The following is a 22588-nucleotide window of genomic DNA, read 5'->3' as shown; positions in this document are numbered from 1 at the left end:
CAGGCTTGAATAGTTTAGATTGGTAAATGCAATCAATCAATATTACAATTTGTGTAAACACTGAGATGGAGGAATGAGATTATTTACTTGTTTTGTATGCTGTACAAAGGATACAAGGGGTTCAAATGATGTTATTTATTTGAATGTCACAATTTTTAGGAATGTTACATTTTCGTAATTGGGAAATCATGCAGCAACAGGAAATATATTAAAATTACGACATTGTAAGATTTGACGAAAATTGTTAAATACAATCATGAATATCAAAACCACCATTCAATTTAAAAACCAAAAAAAAAGTAAGCAGCTAAATTTGTCACATGAGTGAATGGGTGCCGTCAGATTGATAGTCAAAACATCTTATAAAAACATCACAATAAACCACACGACTCCAGTCCATTACTAAACGTCTTGTGAAATTAAAAGCTTTGTGTTTGTAAGAAACAAATCATTAAGGCGTTTAACTTTAAATTGTAACATCTGGTCAGAATACCAGTTTATAATTCATAACTTTTCCTTCAGTGGAAAAAGTCCCTGCACTATTGTCCTCTCACGTCAAAATCCACAGAAATATTTTGTTTAGAACGGTTTCGGACTGTTTTCCGTTTTTCTCACTCCTTGTAAACGGTGCTTGATCCTGTGCATATTTCTCTCCTGATTCAGACAAGACCACTTTTTTCTGGAGAAAGCAATACTATGGATAGAGGACTCTAGATATTTTAGCCGAAAGTAAAAGTTTGAGGTTAAAAACTTCTTAATAATAGATTTGTTTATTACACTTGTGGATAATTTACATTACTTGTGGATTATTGTGATGTTTTTATCAGTTGTTTGGACTCTCATTCTAACAAAACCCATTCACTCTAGACTAGAGTATCCATTGGTGAGCAAATGATGTAATGTTAAATTTCTCCAAATGTTCAGATGAAGAAACAAACTCATCTCCATCTTGGATGGCATGAGGTTGAGTAAATTTTCATCACATTTCCCATTTTTTTTGGGTGAATTATTCCTTTAATATTCTTAATAACATCTGCTTATTTTAATATTCTAATGTTCTTAATAGACTTTGATATTGACTTCTGATATACTAACGTTGACACATTGGAAACACTTTTTACATTGTATTTTTTGCATTTATTTAAGACTGAAATTGGACTTCTTACAACTTTCTTTTATTAAATTACATAATCTTTGTGTTTTATTTTTCAGAATGTTGTATAACAAAACATTAAGTTACAGGAATAAAATAATACTTTCCATGTTAAACATTTCAAACTTAAGGAGAAATATTATGTATTAATTAATTTAAATTTTAAGATATTTGTGATCATTACAGTACAACTTTACTAACAAATTGTTTGTAACAGACCAACAAACAGAGGTTTACCGTTTTTGGAAAATGCTCTCTGAACCCTTTTAATGTAACTAGTGCTAAAACCGCTTAGTTCTCTCTCTTTTTCAAAAATCTTTCCCTTTTACACAACTACTTCATCAGGTAGTAGTTTTAATACAGTGCCTTTTAAAGCAATAATAAATATCTGTTTTTTTAAGACAAATCAAATCGTTTAAAACAAGGAAATTAAGGTATTACATTCAAGGAATGAGTTTGCATGAGTATGTAACTGCAGTATAAAACAGTAGAAGAATTCAATATTTCTGTTATCTTGATCACATTTGCTTTGCCATACAGTATATTCAAAAAAATCATTGTCCTGTTCAAAACTTCACTATATTTTTTCCTACCTTCACATGGGACTGTTCTCAAAGTTTTATTGAAGAGCTTTCAAACTAACTAGCTTTTCTTAGAGGCATTCAGCTTCTTTTTGATGTAATGTCCAACCAAGACCTGCGAGTCGCTGCTGGTAGTTATTCAGGACATCATGAGAGCTGGTCAGCTGGTCTCCTTTCAGTCTGTCCAACAGTGCCACACACACAACCGCAGCTGAAGAAACAGGAAACAATTATTCAATAATTATCACATAACCTTAACCCATCAGCAGGTTTAATGTGTGACAAGAGGTAAAAATCATTCTGCTGAAACAAACTGCAATAAAAGATCATAAACCTCTAGCACCCATTTCCAATGCATAAAAGCTTTTCAGTATTAACCAAAACAACCAATGAAATATCACAGTCTTGCTTAAAATGACATACCTCGAAGATTGCTCAGTGACCCATTTTTATGCTGTTTTTGAGGTTTGTGTTTGGATTATTGTACGGTTGGAAGATCCAAACATGGCCCATTATAAGATTTCTAACAGAGTCAGTCACTTATTGATTTTTTATCTGTTGGTATTTGATAGAATCAGTTTCTAAACAAGATGTCCAGGACCTCCAACAGAAACATAGGCCCACAACATTAAAAATACAGCAGTATATTTCCTTGTACACATGGGGTACTTTTTATCCCTGTGTTCACCAAACCCATCTTGAGTGTTTCCTGCTAAAAATTAAATTTTTTAGTTTTGTCTGACCATAGAAGCCAGTCCCATTTGAAGTTCCAGTCGTGTCTGATAACTGAATATGCTGGAGTTTGTTTTTGGATGAGCTACGAGAATTTTTCTTGAAACCCTCCCAAACAACATGTGATATAGGTGCTGTTTGACCATTTTTTTTAAGGTTTTCTGACCCCGAGACTCAACTATTTTCTGCAATTCTCCAGCTGTGGTCCTTGGAGAGTCTTTAGCCACTCAAACTCTCCTCCTCACCGTGCATTAGGACGATATAGACACACGTCCTCTTCCAGGCAGTTTCATAACATTTTATGTTGATGGGAAATTCTTAATTATTGCCCTGATGGTGGAAATGGGGATTTTCACTGTTCTAGCTCTTTTCTTAAAGCCACTTCATTAATTTGTGAAGCTCAATTATCTTTTGCTGCACATCAGAAATATATTCTTTGTTTTTTCTCATTGTGATGGATGATTAAGGGAATTTGGGCTTTGTTTTCCCTCCTTTTTATATTTCTGTGAAACAGGAAGCCATGGCTGGATAATTTCATGTTCATAATCACCCTGGAGTGCTCAAAATTGTGAATATGAATGGGAATATACTTCAGAGATATTTTACTCATAAGAGTATCTAGAGGTGCCAATAATTGTGTCCAACATGTATTTGAGAAAAACATTTGTTTCATAATGAGATTTTCCCCCATTTTAAATTGTTATTATCCAATGAAAGGTTAGATTTTTGTGATTTTTTTTTTATAAAAGATCAAAAGGATTAACAAAGCATATTAATTTTCACAGCCTTCTTTGATCATATTTACCAAGGATGCCGATATTTTTGACCATGACTGTATATATTTGGTGCTGTCAAACAATTAATCACATCTAAAATAAAGTTTTTGTTTACATAATGTGTATGCCGTTTATATTTATGTATATATAAATACACACATAGAGTATGTTTTGAAACTATTGACATGTATTTACATGCATATATTTATATTCATATAACTTATATATATAAATAAATTTAATATATAAACATAACATACTTTTCTTAAATACATACATGCATGTGTGTGTTTATATAAACATAATAAGTATACACAGTACACACACATATATTATGTTTACATGTAGTCATTTAGCAGATGCGTTTATCCAAAGCGACTTACAAATGAGGACAATAGAAGCAATCAAAACCAACAAAAGAGCAACAACATTCAAGTGCTATGACAAGTCTTGGTTAGCCTAATGCAATGAGGGTCAAGTGTGTGTGTTTTTTTTTTTTATTAAAAGAAGACAGATAAAACAGAATTAGAATATAGTGCCAGAGTTAAAGGGTCAAATAAATATAATGTAAACAAAAATTATAATTATGTAAACAACTTTTTTTTTTATGCGATTAATCATTTGACAGCATTTAGACAGACAGACAGACAGACAGACAGATGTTAGCTAATACCAATTGGCCCTGAGTGAACGTATTTACCCATGTAGTTACTAATTCCCAAATTTGCATGCATATGGTTCAGCTGGACTTGACACAAATAGGCTTAATTACTACCAGCCCTGTTCAATTAAATTAGCGCTTAAATACAACTTTTTCAACAGCATTCATTTGATTAAAAGGTCTTACCCAGTAACGCACTATGCTAAAGGCGAAAGAGATAGCGAAAATGACGAGGAAGGGGGTGATTGAAATACATCTATCTGTAAGGGTTACAAAGCTACTTTAAAGGTTCTTGGACTCCAAAGAGCCTTTAACAGAAGCAAACAGAAGCGAACCGTCCCAGAAGTGTCCGACCTTCCGAAATTCCTCCAAGACCACAGCAAACACTTATACACAAAGTCATAAAAGACCGTAGGAAGACCATGCCTCTCTAGCATGGATAAAGGCCACCGTTCATGACTTCATTATCAGAAAGACACTGGCCCAAAAACGGCATCCGTGGAATGAAAAAGCACTGCTAAACCATTAAAGCTGATTTGAATTTTGTGGAAAATGTTCTGAATTTATCATATTAAAAACATTATGGCAATGTACTGGTGTGGGGATGCTTCAAGGCCTGGAACACTTACAAATAATTAAGTCGGTCTTCAGTCCGTAAATCGAAACTCACGCCCAACAGGATTACGCAGCAAGAAGATGATCCAATGCATAAGATTAAGTCCACATCTGAACGGCTCAACAACAACAAAAAAGCAAGCTAAAGTGTTGGAGTGACCTAGTCAAAATCCTGACTTGAATCCAACTGAGAATCAGGGTCTTAAACTGGCAGTTCATGCTCAAAAACCCACCAGTGTGGTTGAACTAAAGCAGTTTAGCAACACAGACATGTGTTGGATATTTGTTTTCTTCAATATAAAATAAACTGTATACATTGAGCTCAAATGTACGCATGTAAAAAAAAAAAAAAAACCACAGTTAAGCAGCATGTAAAAGAAATATTTCTTTAATGAGTGTATTTAGTGGAATAAATCCAATTTCAAGTTGAGACAACAGGTTGACAAATTACAGTGTGATACAAAAGAAAATATTGCCTCTGCCCAGGTGTGCAAATCAGGGGAAATAAAAAAATGATAATAATAAAAAAAAATCCTTGCATAAGATCCAGAGTGGTCGATTATTTTAACATTTTTTAATAAGATAATATTATAATACTGAGAAGGCTACAGTACTGTAACAAACACTTGTTTGGTGCTCCAAACCACTTCACAGCAATGAATGAAATAACTTTAAGACATATGCATATAAACAAAGAAATCTATTTTCAAGTGTGATGCTTGCGAGTGAAAACAGCTTACTTTACTTTTAAAAAAGCTTATTACCCATCCACAGGCTCAATAATTGTCAAATGATAATGAGTGTTTTGCTTGCCAGTCTCATTCTCTCTATAATGTCCAGTCTTAATACAGTTAAGCAAAGTGAAAACATTTCCAATCTGACTCTCTAGTAGTGTAAGTGTAACTCAGGTATATGAACTTGCCAGAAGTCAGTCTATAATTTAAGGTCCACTTCAATCTTTAACACTTCAAGACCAAATAGCCACAAAAAACTCATTTTAACACCACAGACCATGACCATGAACAACCGTTTTAGAGCACAACCTACATTAGGCAAGGATCAAAAGCCTGAGTTTGACATTACAAATGTTTTAGAAGGTAAAAACTAAAGTGTATGGTCAAGAAAGGAGAGTGAGTTTATATAAATTAGGATGTGGAATCTTTTACAAGGATCAAGGCATCAGTGCTGTCAGTATCATTTAACTCTCTGTACTGTGGACTGGTTAGGAACAAGCATTGCAACACCTGTTTCACATTTTTTAGAATTTCTTAGCTTCCATTTTCATTGAAAAGCTTAAGATGAAATGTTTTTTTTACCCTTCATAACCATAAAAGTTATCAATTTAACTTGTGATCCTTTCCACTTGGTCCCCAATGCAGTGCAGTTTGAGGGCAATAAAAAAAAAAAAAAAAAAAAAGAGATTAAGAAATTCCCCACATTAGGCAGTCCTATGAAAAGAAGTATATAGGGATAAACTGTTAATCATCCATTAGTAAATACATTAATATGTAACATAAAATAATAAGGGTTGTGATATTAGTTTGATGAATACACTTACAAGTCCTCATTGTTGTTGTTGTAGTTGTCGATGAAGTATTCAGGCACATGATTTTTTCTCTAGATTGGATGAAAAGATGAAAATTGGAAAAGTTCTGCAATGCATGTTCATTATCACACACCTATAGAAACCTCCACCTATAGAAAATCCTCAAAAAGTGCTTCAAATAATCAAAGTGAAAAAAATCCAATCAAATCTGTAGATAACTCACTCCATTCTCCAAAACGATTGGATGTTCTGGTAAAAACTCCGGTTTCTTCTTAGCCATTGGACAACTTGCCAACTTGATGAGGAAGTCCCGAGTGTAGCAAATTCTTTCGGCTACAACAAAACAGTATTATAATCACAAACAACAAAAAGTATTATTATATCTACTTTATATTATCAGTGAATTGTTTTTCTTCTAAATCCAGGTATAATTATCTCCCTGATACTTTTAGGGAATTTATACTGAAACAGACACTTGCCTTTCTTCTTTGGTTGGGTGCTGGTGCTTTGAAGATGCAGGATTTCATAGAAATGCTCCACTTTAATAATGTTGTCCTGTTCACAGTAAAAAAGAGTTACTGGACAAAAAAAAAGACACTCAGAGGAAAAAGACAAGTAAAAAAACAAAGAAACTAAACAAAAAAAAGAGGCCAGCATCTGCAATTAAATTCCAAAGCATGAAAATATTAAAATTGGTCTTACTGGCTTTTCCACCGTCTTAATTTCAGCATAGCTTTGAGGCACTATAATTGAGATATCCAAAGAAGCACACAAACACACACAGAAAACCATTATCAAACTGGCATCAACTGAATACATTACTTTGCACCAGTGTGAACATTCATGTTTTGTACCTTGATTTATGTTCAGACGGCGCAGTGGTCTCGCTGGTTCCAGATTTCTGATGATCCTTTTTGACACATCCATTTTTCTGTTTAAGGACAAATATTTCAGCATATTATTTTGATGCCAGCATTCATAAAGTAATAAATGCATGTGTTTTTTTTGCCAAGCAATGGGGCGATATCTGGCTCTATATGGAACCACTATAGAATCAGACACACATTTTATTTTTTATTAAATCGTTCCATGTCTAAAAGCCATACATTTGGTAATAAAATGTAGAATATTTGCTTGAGCATTCAGAAGTCAGAGTTCCCTCCCCCAACATTTACTGCTCAATTCTGAGTTAAAGTGGAAAAAATAAGCACATAAACTAGGTTGCGGACTAATATCAGAACATCATGATATCCCATCCATGCCATTATGAAGTCAAGTATATTTGTTAACATCACTCATTTTGATAACATGCATTGGTGGGTTACATTAACATAAATTTTTCATGATATTTAAGTAAATATTGGTTGTTTATAGCTCAGCAACAGGTGTTTCTGTACACTAACACATACATAACTGTACAATGCATTATAACTGAGGCAGATGGCCACCAATCTAAGGCAGGGGATGCACTCAGAACATTTATTTTTATATTCAGAAACATAAGAGGAAAAACCCAGAAAAATGTATGATGATAGATGAGGGATATTGGCAGCTTCCCTAAAACATCAATCAGTTCAGTTTTAATATTTCACACGACGAATGAGTCAGGTAAATGTACTTTGCGAAAACACGTCCTGTTGAACTGCAAAAACAAAGAACGGCACATACCAAAGTTAAATACGTGTAAAATACTGGAAATAAAGGTGGCGTGAACTTTATCATCTGACTCAATCGGCATCAACGGTGCTAGCTGCTAGCCACCATGACTGCGAACTTTTCCCTTGATAATGTAGTTCTTACCACATAACATCTTCACAACAGACAAAAAATTAACTCAGAAGAATGTCACAACATAATTAGTCCAAAATAAACGCCAAATTATAATACAGCGGCAACTTACAAGTTCTCACTGACAAAGCGTCCAGCCTCAGTCCTCCCCGCGCTGTCTGTCTCCGTCATTCCGCCTGAGCTCGTGACTCTCTCTGTGCGTTCATTATCACTGCGGATGAACTCTCACACTGCCTCACATACACACAAAATCATATTTAAATTGTAATTATCCACATCTTTCATTGTTAGCTAGTTTTTGAGGGGAAAAGTTTATTTGCAATTATTTTCTCTCTCTCTCTCGAAACAGGTCGGATCTCCTAAAACCAAACAACATTATCATTATGATGCATAAAATGCTCTGTATCCACCGATGGGATGAGGCTATCTTACTGTGGGTTTAGAAAAAAGTATAGCAAATAGATGTTTCCTCGTGCTTCATTAATTAAAGCTTAATTGGGGAAAGGTTTTCAGTTATGATTTGGTCATTAGATAAATGTAAGCATTCAAACACTGAAATGTTCTTTATATGTAGGCTACTGGTACTTAGGTGCTTTACTGAATGATTCTGCATCTTGTGAATCTGATAAGAATTGTATTGCACTACATTTATTTAACTGAGTGCTAGTGTATTTACTTAGACTACCAACCTGCTGAACAAAGCGAACTAGTTTTGATTAACAAAGGCTTATAGTTGCCCCTTTCTAAACTGCTGTGTACAACTTCTTACCCAAACCTTTGCTTTGGGTTTACTTGACTACACAAAACATTTGCACTGGCCATTCTGACCCATGACCTCTTACCTGTTTGTTACAGCACTCTCTGTCCTGCCTCCCTATCATTACTTGATGATAGTAAATCACATTGCTACAAAGAAGGAAAAAAAATATTATATATTTACTATATTATTAATATTATATATAATATTATACTAGCATGCTCTTTGCATGAAATTATTGAATCTCCCAGATTAATACCTACAATTTATCCCTTTTAAGCACTCTTGGCAGTATAACCATTTTCTTTGATGTAGTGAATTACATTTAATTGTTTTGCTCTTCACAAAGCATGGTGTGCCAAACTCCCTTTACTTCTACATAATTACAATCCTAACCATCTCCAGAATTCGTATTACCTTCTCCCGGTCCTTTTTCAAGTGTCAGGCCCACACTTCTACCAAGGCAGTATTTATTTATTCTTTTTTACTTGATCCATTGTACTGCAGTTACCTCTAGTGGTTTCTTCTTTCTCAGCCGAGCGATTATTAAAAGCAGTTGTGGGTACGAGTGTATTTGACTGCTGTGGATTGAATCATGTGGAAAATGATCCCATGAAAATGAGCTTAACACATTGCAGAACAGTCTGTTTGGTAAAAAGAAAAAGACCTGAATGCTGATAAACTATCTACATTGAACAGCATGCTGTGGTTGACAATATGGAATAAACATCAACTACATAAATTATCAAATCTACATAAAAGTATGCAATATGTATATATATAAATATATATATATATAGCAATTGTTAAGACAGACTTGTTGAAAATGCATCACAATATCATTATTGGATCGCAAATAAAACTGCATCAACTGGGCAAGAAACCGATTGTGAACCACTGCAAGAAAAAAAAACACTTGTCAGAGAGAAATCAGAAGAACAAGCTGATGCCTTTAATAGCACTAAACATGAACTGACAATTGTAGAAAGAAATTTACAATTTCACAATGTTAAAAAGATTCTTTTAGATCTGATTTTATCTGAAAACAAAATATATTGGTGACATATTTAGTGAAATCTAAAATTGTAGTCATTACTCTGGGGGAAAACTTTCAACAGCACAAATAATACTGAGTCTAGATACTGTCACTGACATGCATACAAATGCACTATTTTCAAACAGTCAAGATATAAGGTATGAATCTAACTTAATGCAGAGTTTCATCGGCAGATTTATGAAAAGCAGGCAAAAAAATGTCTTCACTTGTTAAATCAGTGAAAAAGCACATACAACTTTAAAAAAGGAAATAAAGAAAAACATCAAGACTGTAGTCCAAAAGCATATCTACAAAAACAAAATCTGAATTCTCTTGGTGCCAATTGGTCGTCCATTTAATTCTTGAAGAGCAGTGAGCGCCTCTCTGTGGGTTTCGAAAGCTACCGTTGCTGAACGTTTGGGAGCTCCATTTCTATCATACAGCAAGGAGGCAGAACCTGGAATCACTCTGTATCCATAGAAGAAGTCATAAATCTCATCGATCCTTATCTGAGAGGGTAGATTGACCAATTTAAGACAAGTCGGACAGTCAAGTTGTTGGTCAGGTGTTCCGTAACACTGATGTCCATTACCATCCGGTCCCGGTCCAAATGCATCATTGCGGCCAAAATTAGGCTCAAAGTGATCATGACCTCCATAACCCTGGCGCAAATTAGGCGGCATCTCACAATCATCTCGGGGCATCTGGGTGTTCGAAAAACGAGGACCATCGTTGAAAACTTCGGCTCTCTGGAAGTTCCTTTCTTGTGGGCTATCCATCAACTGGTCATTGACGCCAAACTTCTGCATCTGGCCCATTGTTATGCACTTAAGCATGACTTCGGAGCCAAGAAACCTCTGTCCGTTTAGGGACTGTGCCGTCATGGCCTCCTTCTCAGATTGGAAGATCACCAAAGCCTCACCGAGCCCAGCTCCTCTTTCATCCCGCAATAAGACAACCCTATCCTCTGAGAGCGGAAATCCATGAAAGAAGTCCATGATCTCCACCTTACGAACGTCAAATGGGAGATTGCGCACATAGAGACACCTCAACTGCGAGTCAGGATTGTTTCGTTGAGACTGGGGCGCTTCCGCAGAACGGCTCGATCCTTTTCCCTCGTCTCTCGAATCAACAGACGATTCCAATAAGGTGACCATTTTCTCCTTGGAGATAGGTGACACGTACACTACCTTGTTCATCAACATTTCCTTATTATGAGCCAAGCCAGCACAATAGTCTGTGAGACTTCTAAACACCACAACAGCCGATCTGGTCCTATCATCCTTTTTTTGGGCAAAGATAATAATCTGATCATCTTTCAAAGAAACCGGATGAAGTAACACCCTCAAATCTCTCTTTTCAACCACGTAAGGCAAGTTCTCAAACATGACGCAGTATTCTTCATGAGAGGGCGATCGTGATCTTGACTTGTAGGAAAGGGGAGATCGAGATCTCGCTCGCTCTAAGGACGCTCTTTTCCGACTGTCCGGTTTAACGAGACCTCCTTCCGCCAGCCACTGCTCCTCAGAGCATCTTGTTACTTGGATATACCGCGGTCCCATGTATTCTCGATCCCTCTTCAGACCTTCAACTGCATCCTGTTTGGTAGCAAAGCGCACAATACTCTGTCCATTAGGCATTCCTCGGGGGTTTCTCAAAAACATAATGTCATCAATCTGTAACCCATCGAAAAAGCTATGGACGTTGTCCTTTGTCGCAGAGAATGGCATCCCTGTCAATTTCAGATAAACCTCATCTCTCTCTGACGCGCTCCCTTCTCTCTGGTGTCGCGTCTCACTGAATGAAGATAGAGAAGGCCTGTTCCTCATCTCTTGATGATCCGGCCTTCGCGTGTCTGCTCTCGGGTCCTTATTGAATGGCAGAGGACCTCGTTCCGCAGAAGGACTTTTGACAACCTCCTTGTACATGCCCCTGCTTTTTGACTCAGAACTTCTAGTGCTTTCCTCGAGAACACTCTGCATTTCTGACTTGCTACTCAGGAGCAAGTTGACGGGAGAGCCCTTAATGCAGCCCCCTGAGCGCGTCATCGCTCGTCTTGCATCTTCATCAGATGCAAATATTATGAAAGCTTCCTCAAGCTCCCCACCAACTATATGAACCCCACCATCAGGGATTCTGAGCCCAGTGAAGAAATTGCGAATGTCCTCAGAACCAGCCGTGATTCTGAGTCCCTGTAATCGGATGACCACAGCCATGATGGAGCACACACAACAGGACCTGCAGACAAAAGGGGCACATATAATAGCGTTATCGCTGACTCAACTATTGCCTCCGTATCACAATATTCAAAAGAGATCCCAACTTTCACTTTCAAACCAAGGTTAAACTGCAAAGTTAAGTGAAACTGACTTCTCAAAGCCAAAAAACAATTAACAACAATAACAGCCAGTCTGCAGCAAATACTAATGTCTTCGGATCCAGAAAAACAACCGTTTCACAAGATTCAGAGTAACAGGAAAGGCTAGTTTTACAACCTTCGACATAATTTTTTCAGTTTCCGCATGAAAATGTGCACGTAATATGAACTCCATAAATCAAATTATCAGCTACCACACTATCAGAGAGAAACTACGTATCAGTTTCAAGAATTTATAGATATCGCTACTAGCATCCGTACAGCTAAAAAGTCACATATTGCTTTGCACTAACTGTAAAATACTTTGTACTTTTAAACTCTGTTATAGATTTGTAATATCCACAGTTTCCAATAGAAACTTATCAACAGCAGACAATGGAGTACATCAACTCCTGAAGTATTTAAAATAACAAGGCCCTTAACATGAAGCTCAACAGCCACTTACAAACTGCACAGCCATCAAACCGAATAATAAAACAAGAGTTCAATACACCAAACACACAATTCCACCTCCCTTCAGTGCAACATCTGAACTATAAATGCTTTTAAATCAGTGGTTCTCAAGAAGGGGGCCTAAGCAAACTCAATTTTGCCAAAGGATCTATTGTTATGTAATTTTGCCCTTTTTAGGTGGCACAGTGAAGGATGGATACAGGAAAGAATGAGGAAGGTGAGCAGGGAACAAGACTGGCAAAGGAACACAAGCTGGGACTTCATATTTTAATGAATCATATTTAATCATGGTAAAGTCATTAAAGCAAAGTACCAAAAGAAATACATTCTCTTGGACAATATGGCCTTGGAGTAAAAAGGGTGGGAACCACGGCTTTAAAAGCAAACAATGAGACTCAGAAATGCAGTTTACCCTCGAGCAAACTTTCCATTTTACTGCAAATTAACACACAAAGCTCACACCAAATGTACATCCGAACTGTCCAGAATTAAACAAATTAGAACCGTTTTCTATCAAATTTTAAAGGAAAAATCTTGGGGGGAAAAAATAAAATAAATTCGACTGTCAAGTCCCAAGGCCAGAGATCATCAACTCTTAGGAAGTAAAAGGAAGGAGTCTTCCACCGACTTTACAACAAAATATCCCATTTTGCTGCATTTTTTAATGTAACCAATGCACGACTGAGCTCTCAATTCCACCACACAGTCACATCGAGCCACAGCATAATCCGTGCTGCACGTTTCACTTTTAATTCAAGCGGTTTTAAATCACAACACTGGTGACTATTACACCTTTGTAGAACCTCTCTTTTCGACACATCTGTAACTTACTTGCTATTTGTGGTGAACCGCGAGCTATCTTAGCTATGTTAGCATTCACAATCATCGTCAATTTTAGCCAAACCAACAACCCAGCAGTTTTAACCAGCACACTATACGCTGATACACGATGAACACACGGTCTTCGACTAAAACACCACCGCCAACTTCACTATAGCTGAAAACATCAGTGAAAACAAAGAGTGCAGCTGTCTTCGGTAGCATCAGTAAACCTGAGAGGCCCAGAATGTGACGCGCACAGTATTAATCAAACTTACACAAAACAAAGGAGATAAATCCTTTCCAAATATAAAAGAATGAAAAATTAAATCGCGCTCTGCGGTGTCGTCTTTCCGATTCAGTGACTAAGCAACAATTTCGCTGTTATGATATCTGAAGCAAGGACGCTTTGCAAGAAACTAGAGCATCCGCATCTCCTCCACCGCCATCAGCAGAACTACGAAATCCCGGAGGCGCTGAACACTGAAACTCAAATAACACTCCAAACACCCAATGGACGCCTGTGTGTCTGACCGGCCTCGTGCCGTTTTCTGTGAATAAAGTATACAATTAAAAATAGATGCGCTTACAAAATACACTACACACTTCAAATATCTTGATTTAATCGATCTAAATATGTCACGTGGTGTAACCAAGTAAAAACGCTTAATGTGACCTGAACAAAACTGGTCAAATATGTGATAAGAAGTAATGACCTTGACACATATGTCTAATTTGGTTTTCTTGTTGCATAACAAAATGGATTTTAAAAAAAATATTCAATGTAGATATAATTTTGAAACAAATCTGCTTCACATTTTTTTAAAGAAATAATGAAACATTATGCCAAACTACTTAGGCCAATATTTATTTATTAATTTATATAATCTTTTGATTATATTATTCATTCTATATTTTACTATATTATTACAATATTTTAAATATTACATATTTTTAGAAATCTGCTTTGATATAAATTGAAATTCTCTTTTTAGTGCGACTCCACCGGGCAGGGACAAGGGATAGAAGTATCGCTTTCTATTTGAGTTTTTCATTTATATGTTTATTATTGAAATGTTGTTATATGCATGTGTCAATTTTATTTAATTTCTTTATTTTCTTAAATATGTGGGTATATAGTATTTATAGAGTTGTAACTTTTAGTTTTAGTTACTTTTTCTTATTTGTAAGTCGCTTTGGACAAAAGCGTCTGCTAAATGACAAAAGTAAGTAAGTAGTGTCATGTATGTTTACACAGATTCCATGCAGGGCCTGCTTAGTAGACAATTACTACTTATTAACCACTATTATTTAATTATAATTAGTAACTTATTTATTGGGAAATTTTAAAGGGTTTGAGGAAAAAAGAAAGAAGAACAGTAAAAACTACAATTTATTGTAAAGTAAACAATTCAAACTATTTGAAAATAATAACATCTATAATTTCTTCTCTTAACCATGATGGCACAATATCTGATCTCAAGACATTTAAAGATTATGCTTTTTTAAAATCTGAATTTCAACACTTGTGAGTTTTGTTTTTAGATTTGTGTATATATATATATATATATATATATATATATATATATATATATATATATATACACACACACACACACAGTATACAAATGCATATATACATATACATGCACTGAACAAAATTATAAACGCAACACTTTTGTTTTTGCCCCCATTTTTCATGAGCTGAACTTTTTCTATGTACACAAAAGGCCTATTTCGCTCAAATATTGTTCACAAATCTGTCTAAATCTGTATTAGTGAGCACCTCTCCTTTGCCGAGATAATCATGCGGTCTAATCATGGATTATTGCACAGGTGTGCCTTAGGCTGGCCACAATAAAAGGCCACTCTAAAATGTGCAGTTTTACTGTATTGGGGGTGTCTGAAAACCAGTCAGTATCTTGTGTGACCACCATTTGCCTCACGCAGTGGAACACATCTCCTTTGCATAGAGTTGATCAGGTTGTTGATTGTGGCCTGTGGAATGTTGGTCCACTCCTCTTCAATGGCTGTGTGAAGTTGCTGGATATTGGCAGGAACTGGAACACGATGTCGTATACGCCGATCCAGAGCATCCCAAACATGCTCAATGGGTGACATGTCCGGTGAGTATGCTGGCCATGCAAGAACTGGGATGTTTTCAGCTTCCAGGAATTGTGTACAGATCCTTGCAACATGGGGCCGTGCATTATCATGCTGCAACATGAGGTGATGGTCGTGGATGAATGGTACAACAATGGGCCTCAGGATCTTGTCAAGGTATCTCTGTGCATTCAAAATGCCATCAATAAAATGCACCTGTGTTCGTTGTCCAAAACATATGCCTGACCATACCATAACCCCACCGCCACCATGGACCACTCGATCCACAACGTTGACATCAGCAAACCGCTCACCCACATGACACCATACACGCTGTCTGCCATCTGCCCTGTACAGTGAAAACCGGGATTAATCTGTGAAGAGAACACCTCTCCAAAGTGCCAGATGCCATCGAATGTGAGCATTTGCCCACTCAAATCGGTTACGACGACGAACTGCAGTCAGGTCGATTGTGCTGCGTGATAAAACTGCACATTTTAGACTGGCCTTTTATTGTGGCCAGCCTAAGGCACACCTGTGCAATAATCATGCTGTCTAATCAGCATCTTGATATGCCACACCTGTGAGGTGGATGGATTATCTCGGCAAAGGAGAAGTGCTCACAAACACAGATTTAGACAGATTTGTGAACAATATTTGAGAGAAATAGGCCTTTTGTGTACATAGAAGAAGTCTTAGATCTTTGAGTTCAGCTCATGAAAAATGGGGGCAAAAACAAAAGTGTTGCGTTTATAATTTTGTTCAGTGTATATACATAGTAAGATGGCCACAAACCAGAAAGACTCAAATGGTATATTGCTAGTGTTAATTTAATACTTAATATAAGGCTAACTGTGAAATCATTTACAATACAGTAATCATAGGCCTGTATTTCTTATAGTTTGACTATATCAAATTATTGTAGGGGACTTTCAACCCTCAATGTCTATGGTGGTTATGGCCCTGCTTAGATACTTGTTTCACGGTTTGGGCAATAACAACCAAATGACACTCGTTATATTTACAAACCTGATTTCAGAACGGTCCTGTGAGCAGATTCCTGTAAAACTGAGATGCAACAAAGGGTTACTGATTCAGTGAACACAATGATGCCCTCATTTTAACCTCTGTGGGGCTTTAGACATGATAAAGGAGTTGTCCTGGTTACCATGGCTAGCTGCCAACCCTGCCTAATAATTATACTGAGCAGAGTACTGAGGTACTATATTCACAAATAAAAGTTAAAAAAATCATGAAAAAAGAAGAAGAAATAAAACACATAAGAAAGAAAATACAGTAAATGCCCTAATTGTATCCAAACGTACAGGTCTGTCATTAGGTGGGACCTGTGATGAATTTGGTAGTGTTCTCCCTGTGAATTCCAAACAAACCATGTTTAGACAGAAAAGGCTATTTGAAGATAGCAACACAACATCAGACCTGTAGAAACGAGAAAATATAAAGAATTACAAATAATTCATCAAATTTGGGTCTCAAGGAAAGGAAAAGGTGCACCTGTGCTTAGCGGGTGTTAATATTTTTGTAGAGGGCTCTGTCCACTACGGGGCACCACAAGGAACTGTCAGGATGTTTCCTACTGGAAACTCATCACAAATCTCCTCATGAAGCTGAGAGCCAGGACCTGTCGACTGAACAGTGAGATAAAGATGAGCAATAACTGACACATCATACCCTGATCAACAATGCTCAAGTATTGTGCATCAATACCAAACAACAAACGTGATTATAAAGTAAAAATGCTGTGTTTTTTTAATATTTCTATCTTTTTAACAGCCCTAATTCAGCTGAAATCGCCAATAAAGTTGCAAAGTAAATAATTGGTTTATTTATTTTTTTCCTTCTATAAGAAAACACACACTGATGCAAGATGAATAGACCACAGAAGAGACAAGGTGCAGATCATTAAATTGTTTAAGACATGTTTATATTACAAAAGCCAATGACCACACCTGTGGCTTGAGATGTCTGTTAGTTATTCTAGTTAGAATACCTGCCATCAAGTATATGATTAGTAACTAAACAAATTGACTGCATTGTCTACCACGGAAAACATCAAACACAACTGCTATCACGCAATTAGACATTCAGTTAAAAATCACCTATATTTCAGTGGTATCTGTGGCATCACTACACAAAGCATTTAACAATTTATTGCCATGAAGTGTCTTTTAAAATACTTTATACACTCTTAAAAAAAGGTTCTTCAAGCGATGCCATAGAAGAACCATTTTTGGTTCCACAAAGAACCATATTTTCATAAAACTACACACATATCAGTATATAAATGAAATCTCGCTTTTATTAAGATACTGCTTAATACAACAGATTGAGAAATGTCTGTTAATAATAATAATAATTATTATTATTCAGAGAAAAGTGATCCAAAGCTTATAACAGGTCATGATATGCATTTCAGTCTCCACATAAACTGCAAGCTGTTTAACATTATTTCTTAAAATTAACTAGTATTTTAATTTTTATGTATTTTTAATTTATTGTTGTTAGTATTTGTTACTACAGTGTATTTGTAAATTACTAGTAATAAGTAATACAATAGCAACTAGTACCTGTTCAATTTTTCACTGTATTCATTAGAAACTAATATTCCTATGAAACAGATCTTCAAAACTACGTGCTAGTAGTTGCTAAAAAATAATAGTTGCTATAAAGTGGAAGAAGTATCAGCAACATTTAATTAAATAGCAAAAATTTCCGTTTCTTATTTATGCTCAAAACTGAATAGTCATCGGTCACTATTGGGAAAGTGACTAGCAAAAGCAATAAATATCTCATGAATAGTTTCTAGTGAAATTAACAGATAGGTCTACTAGTCACTACTGGTTTAATAAGCCTACTACTGAGACTAGTAACATTAAAATAGATACAAGTTAGTTTTATAGGAAAAAATGTTAAAACGGCTTGCCATACACAAACTGCCCATTTTCCGAATTCTTCCGACTTTCACATTTCCCCTGATAATAATTGCGGATGCTGAATTGATATCTTGGTAGGGATCCCACACCACTGAAGGCCCATCCGGTTTCCATATCGTCTGACCAAATGCGTTACAAAATAGCCTGTAGCTGCCTCCGTCGTGCGTTACTGTTGGAATTAAACAGTTTTATTCCACGTTTTCTTGCTATGGAAGATTTCGTAGCATAACAAAGACCCCAAAACGGTCAAATCGTCATCAGTCCCTCTGGACAGCAGCGCGTGTCGACCTCCTTCACGGCATGAGCTGTGTCTCGCAGAGAGAGGAGGAGCCGCGACCGGTGCATCGGACTCCACCAGATCATCGGAGGCTGCTCTACTACACCATGAAACAAAAAGAGTGGTGCCTTCCACAGCCTGCTTCGTACTGATAAAACAGTACAGAGGAGTCGTCTAAAGACTATTTATTTGATCGCCGTGGACCGAGCATTAAATGCAAGCATTGGGATCTAGCTGTATGCCATCTAGCACCAAGCGAATTGTGTTTTCGAGAGCAGTTTGTTGCCCCGTGTGGATTTGACGTCTGTGTTCTGCTGGATGTTTAGGAAAAATCGAGTGAAAGAGGTTGCCATCATTGTCCTACAAGATGGAGTGCTTAACCGAACTGGAGAAGTATAAGTGAGTACTTTACGGTTGCTATGCGTTTGTTTTGGCACACAGAACATGCCTAATGAGCACCTACATGCACTACAGACTTTAACCAGTTAGCTAGCCATTGAGCTACCTAGTTAGTCGTTTTGCTGCTAACTTGCTAACCCACCGTTTACAGTGACCCGTTTTCGTGGTTTCAGACCATAAATCACAAGTCAAATCGTGAAATTATATTTTAGAGAAAAATATATTGTAGGTAAACAGTTAAGCTCAACAAATAGGTTAGGATATAAAAAATAAACAATCATAGACGTCTCAAGAGGTGACCAGAGCGACAGTTCACTTTGCAGTTAGCCAACGAGCTACAAGCAGGGAGCTATCAGTAAATGGAAATAGGGTTAATTTAAAGAAAATGTGCTATTCTTTGTTGTTAGAAAATCACAGTGTATCTAAAATATTATTAGACAACGCTGTAATGCCAATGTATAGCGTTATATGTTCTGGAAACACAAGTGAAAACCGATGCAGCGAGGCCTCCATGCAGGCCTCAAATCCACGAGGTAAATTTATTTTTTTAGCAGCCCGCGGTTCAGGGTCAGAGGATCTACGGCGCGTTGCCATTATGAACCAAGCAGTCAGTGTTGGAGCTACTGGTGACGAACCGAAGGCCATACTGTTAGAGAACCTGATATTTTGACTTGTGTTGTTATTGTCATCCACGTCAATGACAACTGTAGACAAAATGTTGCTATGTTGTGCAAACAAATGTCACCCACATGCGCGTGATAGCTCATCTGCAATGCTCAAGCATTTTATTCGTCCACTTTGCCAAACCATATCGATCTTAAACATCGTTTTATTATAAGATCAAGCTTTTACTATTGAACATAATAGACTAGATAATCCAGTTTTACCCATTTATGTCACAACACCAAGCGTGCTTAATAATATTGTGTGTCCAGGGCACGCAGTTTATCTTTCGCATTTGAGACAAAAGGCAGTTTGTCCTGCTGAAGCAGATAAGTGCTCTTCCCTCCACTTTACTTCTGCGTGTTGCTATACGAGTAATGTTACAGATAACCATTCAACAAAATTGTGGAAAAGCACAGTAAATGTAAGGCTTATTGTTATCAGTAGTAGTAGTATTAACAAAATATTTTAAATAATAAAAAAACAAACATTGAAATGAATGAATATTGCCTTTAACTGTATAAGCCCAGTAAAATGCAAAATGATTAATATGACATAAACTTACCTGCCTGAAACATGGGGCAAATACTAGGCCAATTATTGTATTACTATTAGTCATTGATATTCAACCGACAGATGAATGTTCAGCGGAATACTGTAAAGTTTGCTTTGATATCAACAGGAAAATGAAGTTTCCCTTTTAAAATGTTTATAAGCTTATTTCTTTTATAGCCTCTAACATGCAAAATTATATAATTAGTTGCATCTGAAAGTAAGCATGACAATGTCTTTATTTTCTAAATGCATATGACAGACCTTATTGTAAACAATTCATCCAAATTTTAGACTTCACAATTTTAATCAAAATGTTGCAACTGGATCTTCTGGTGAAAATGACAGACTTCTCTCTGGTAGCATATGCAGGACTTCTCCAATCATTTGCACTTAGCCCACCCCTGTAAGCTTGCATTCATCTGCCTCCATTTTTCAGTGCAAAATCCAATCAACAATCAATTTATGGAACCAGGTTCCCTGCTTCATTTATTTTGTTTTTTTAAAGATTCGTTACACTCAGTTGTTGCAATATATGGGGAAAAATCCTACCTCTGTTTCACTGCAACTTTAACATTGTCCTCGACCTGGGGTGCGTTTCTCAAAAGCATTGTTAGCTAACCATGGTCATTCGTTCCATTGAACTCTATTGGTAATGACGGAACTTGCAACCATAGTTGTTTTTGGGAAACGCACCCCTGATCAAAACAAACTTGTGACCTGTTTTTGTGACCCAAGTTGAGAGCCACTGGCCTAGACAGCAAAAACACAGTGGCTTTCTTATAAGAATAAATTTAACACAGTCCCAGTGGTGTATCTGTGAGGTTACACAAAATTATTACCTTGAGCAATGAGAAACCTTAAGTCTTCATCTATAGACAAATAATAACAAATAGAGTGGACAAATATATTTGTGTCATGGAATATACATTGCCTGAATGCAGTTATGCTGTCTCTTCTCCATAGGTGTGACACCGTATCAGAGAGCTTACTACTCTGAGTTGGTTTGCCCCAGTGTTGCAGCGTCCTTCAAGCTGCTCAGCATCAGCCCTGCCTCAAAATGGATGCTCTGTTGAATCAAGAGCTCAGGTACTCTCCCAAGTGTGGCTATTGAGTGGAATATGGTGCAATAACATTTGCTTAAACTGCCAGCAGAATGTTAATTTAAACAACTTTCACTTTTGGCTGTTGTTGGCACAAAGTCTTTGCAGTAGTGTTCTTCATAACTTGAATTGCAGAATTCAATGTCCAATTTTTCATGGGCCAATATATCTTTAGCTCTTTGTGTCAACGGACAGTATGCAAGAATGTTAAGCCATGCTTCCCTGCAATACTAATCCTGTTTCTCCAGTCCCGGGCTAAATTTGGTTTTGCACTATTGAGGGATTTTAGATAACCAAGTGCTTGCATATATTATATGTAGGCTTAAAGATTTAAAACCTTTTTGTATTTCACCTTGCACTCTGCAGCTTAAAGTTATTTTAAAACAAAACTGTGAGATACCACAGCATTTTATCACAATATATTTCATTTGAGGAAAATTTGTATTCAGACCTGAATATTGTGGGCCAATAATCTGTGGTCAGAATAGACAGTTATTTTGTTATTCATGTTTATGTGCTGGACTTGCTTGAACTTGGACAAATGCGTTTTTAACAAATTTACCTTTTATGCAGTGTTCAGTATTTTAGCTTTTGCATGAAATGTTATTTCACATGCTTTATTTGAGTTTATTTTATGCTACTAGTGAGTGTCATTAGGGATATCATTTTAGCGATATCATTGTTGCATTAGAATGGCTAAAGTGGATCACACATCAAAATTCTATTATATACTTGAATCTTGATGGTGCCGAGATTAAATTTTTTTTAAATAGGGTCATGGTAGATTTAAAATATTGCCTATCTGACAGATATGAATGGCATGAGAATCCCCTCCCATTACTACTACTATCATTGTTGGGTGACTCTATTATGAAGGTCAAATGGAGAAAAGGAGTCTCAGAGGAACATGTAACCTAGTTGTTGCTTGGTAGCTTCATTTAGGTTTTATGAGAACTAGAAAACAGTCTGCTTATTTGTTGTCGAAAGTGTCAATTGTTTATTGTATGAAGTGACTTAAAAAATAGGAAGTGATTATAAACTAGGGCTACATTGTGTTTCATACACTTTTTTTTTTAACTATTAGTCCTTGGCTTTTGGATAAAAGAGTGGTGTTATTTTCACAGCAGGTTTTTAATTTTCCTTGTAATGAGATTTTAAATTGACTGGACTAATGTTCTTCTTTTTTTCTTTCCTGCTATTCTTTTATGACAACAGGGAAGATGTGAAAGATTGTTCGGTAGGT

At 36.4% G+C, this 22588-nt stretch overlaps 3 protein-coding genes across 4 annotated transcripts in view; 1 reads left to right on the top strand and 2 right to left on the bottom strand.

Moving 5' to 3' along the window:
- Nucleotides 1-4881: 4881 nt before the first annotated feature.
- LOC306878291 (uncharacterized protein C8orf88-like) lies at nucleotides 4882-8762 on the bottom strand. The gene is made up of 8 exons (XM_079430546.1): nucleotides 8695-8762; nucleotides 7965-8082; nucleotides 6919-6995; nucleotides 6767-6807; nucleotides 6544-6619; nucleotides 6288-6397; nucleotides 6077-6135; nucleotides 4882-5966 (listed from the first exon to the last, which is right to left on the bottom strand). Exons 2-8 carry the CDS (start codon nucleotides 8021-8023, stop codon nucleotides 5957-5959), a joined length of 432 nt encoding a protein of 143 aa, XP_079286672.1. The 5' UTR covers nucleotides 8024-8082; nucleotides 8695-8762; the 3' UTR covers nucleotides 4882-5956.
- Nucleotides 8763-9540: 778 nt separating this feature from the next.
- On the bottom strand, nucleotides 9541-13749 carry LOC306878290 (RNA-binding protein 12B-like). The gene is made up of 2 exons (XM_079430545.1): nucleotides 13573-13749; nucleotides 9541-11883 (listed from the first exon to the last, which is right to left on the bottom strand). The coding sequence occupies exon 2, from the start codon at nucleotides 11859-11861 to the stop codon at nucleotides 9954-9956; it is 1908 nt and encodes a 635-aa protein (XP_079286671.1). The 5' UTR covers nucleotides 11862-11883; nucleotides 13573-13749; the 3' UTR covers nucleotides 9541-9953.
- Nucleotides 13750-18427: 4678 nt separating this feature from the next.
- Nucleotides 18428-22588, top strand: part of LOC306878161 (histone-lysine N-methyltransferase SETD2-like) — a 38506-nt gene continuing 34345 nt past the window's right edge. For both annotated transcript variants that reach the window (XM_079430324.1, XM_079430325.1), the window contains exons 1-3: nucleotides 18428-19027; nucleotides 21209-21331; nucleotides 22561-22582. In XM_079430324.1, coding sequence (XP_079286450.1) covers nucleotides 21303-21331; nucleotides 22561-22582 — 51 coding nt within the window. In that variant the 5' untranslated portion in view covers nucleotides 18428-19027; nucleotides 21209-21302. The remainder of the gene's footprint in view (nucleotides 19028-21208; nucleotides 21332-22560; nucleotides 22583-22588) is intronic.

The sequence above is a fragment of the Barbus barbus genome, assembly GCF_936440315.1.
Source record: "Barbus barbus genome assembly, chromosome: 12".
In the NCBI taxonomy this organism is placed as follows: Eukaryota; Metazoa; Chordata; class Actinopteri; order Cypriniformes; family Cyprinidae; genus Barbus; species Barbus barbus.
Note: the sequence above shows the minus strand (reverse complement) of the source record. Positions and strands in the feature narration are given on the sequence as shown.

Coding starts and splice junctions, on each gene's coding strand:
- LOC306878291 (XM_079430546.1), bottom strand. CDS start 8,023: ATGACGGAGACAGACAGCGCGGGGAGGACTGAGGCTGGACGCTTTGTC. Junction 6,808..6,918: donor CCGTCTGAACATAAATCAAG/GTACAAAACATG, acceptor TCTCAATTATAG/TGCCTCAAAGCTATGCTGAA. Junction 6,136..6,287: donor CAATCGTTTTGGAGAATGGA/GTGAGTTATCTA, acceptor CATCCAATCTAG/AGAAAAAATCATGTGCCTGA.
- LOC306878290 (XM_079430545.1), bottom strand. CDS start 11,861: ATGGCTGTGGTCATCCGATTACAGGGACTCAGAATCACGGCTGGTTCT.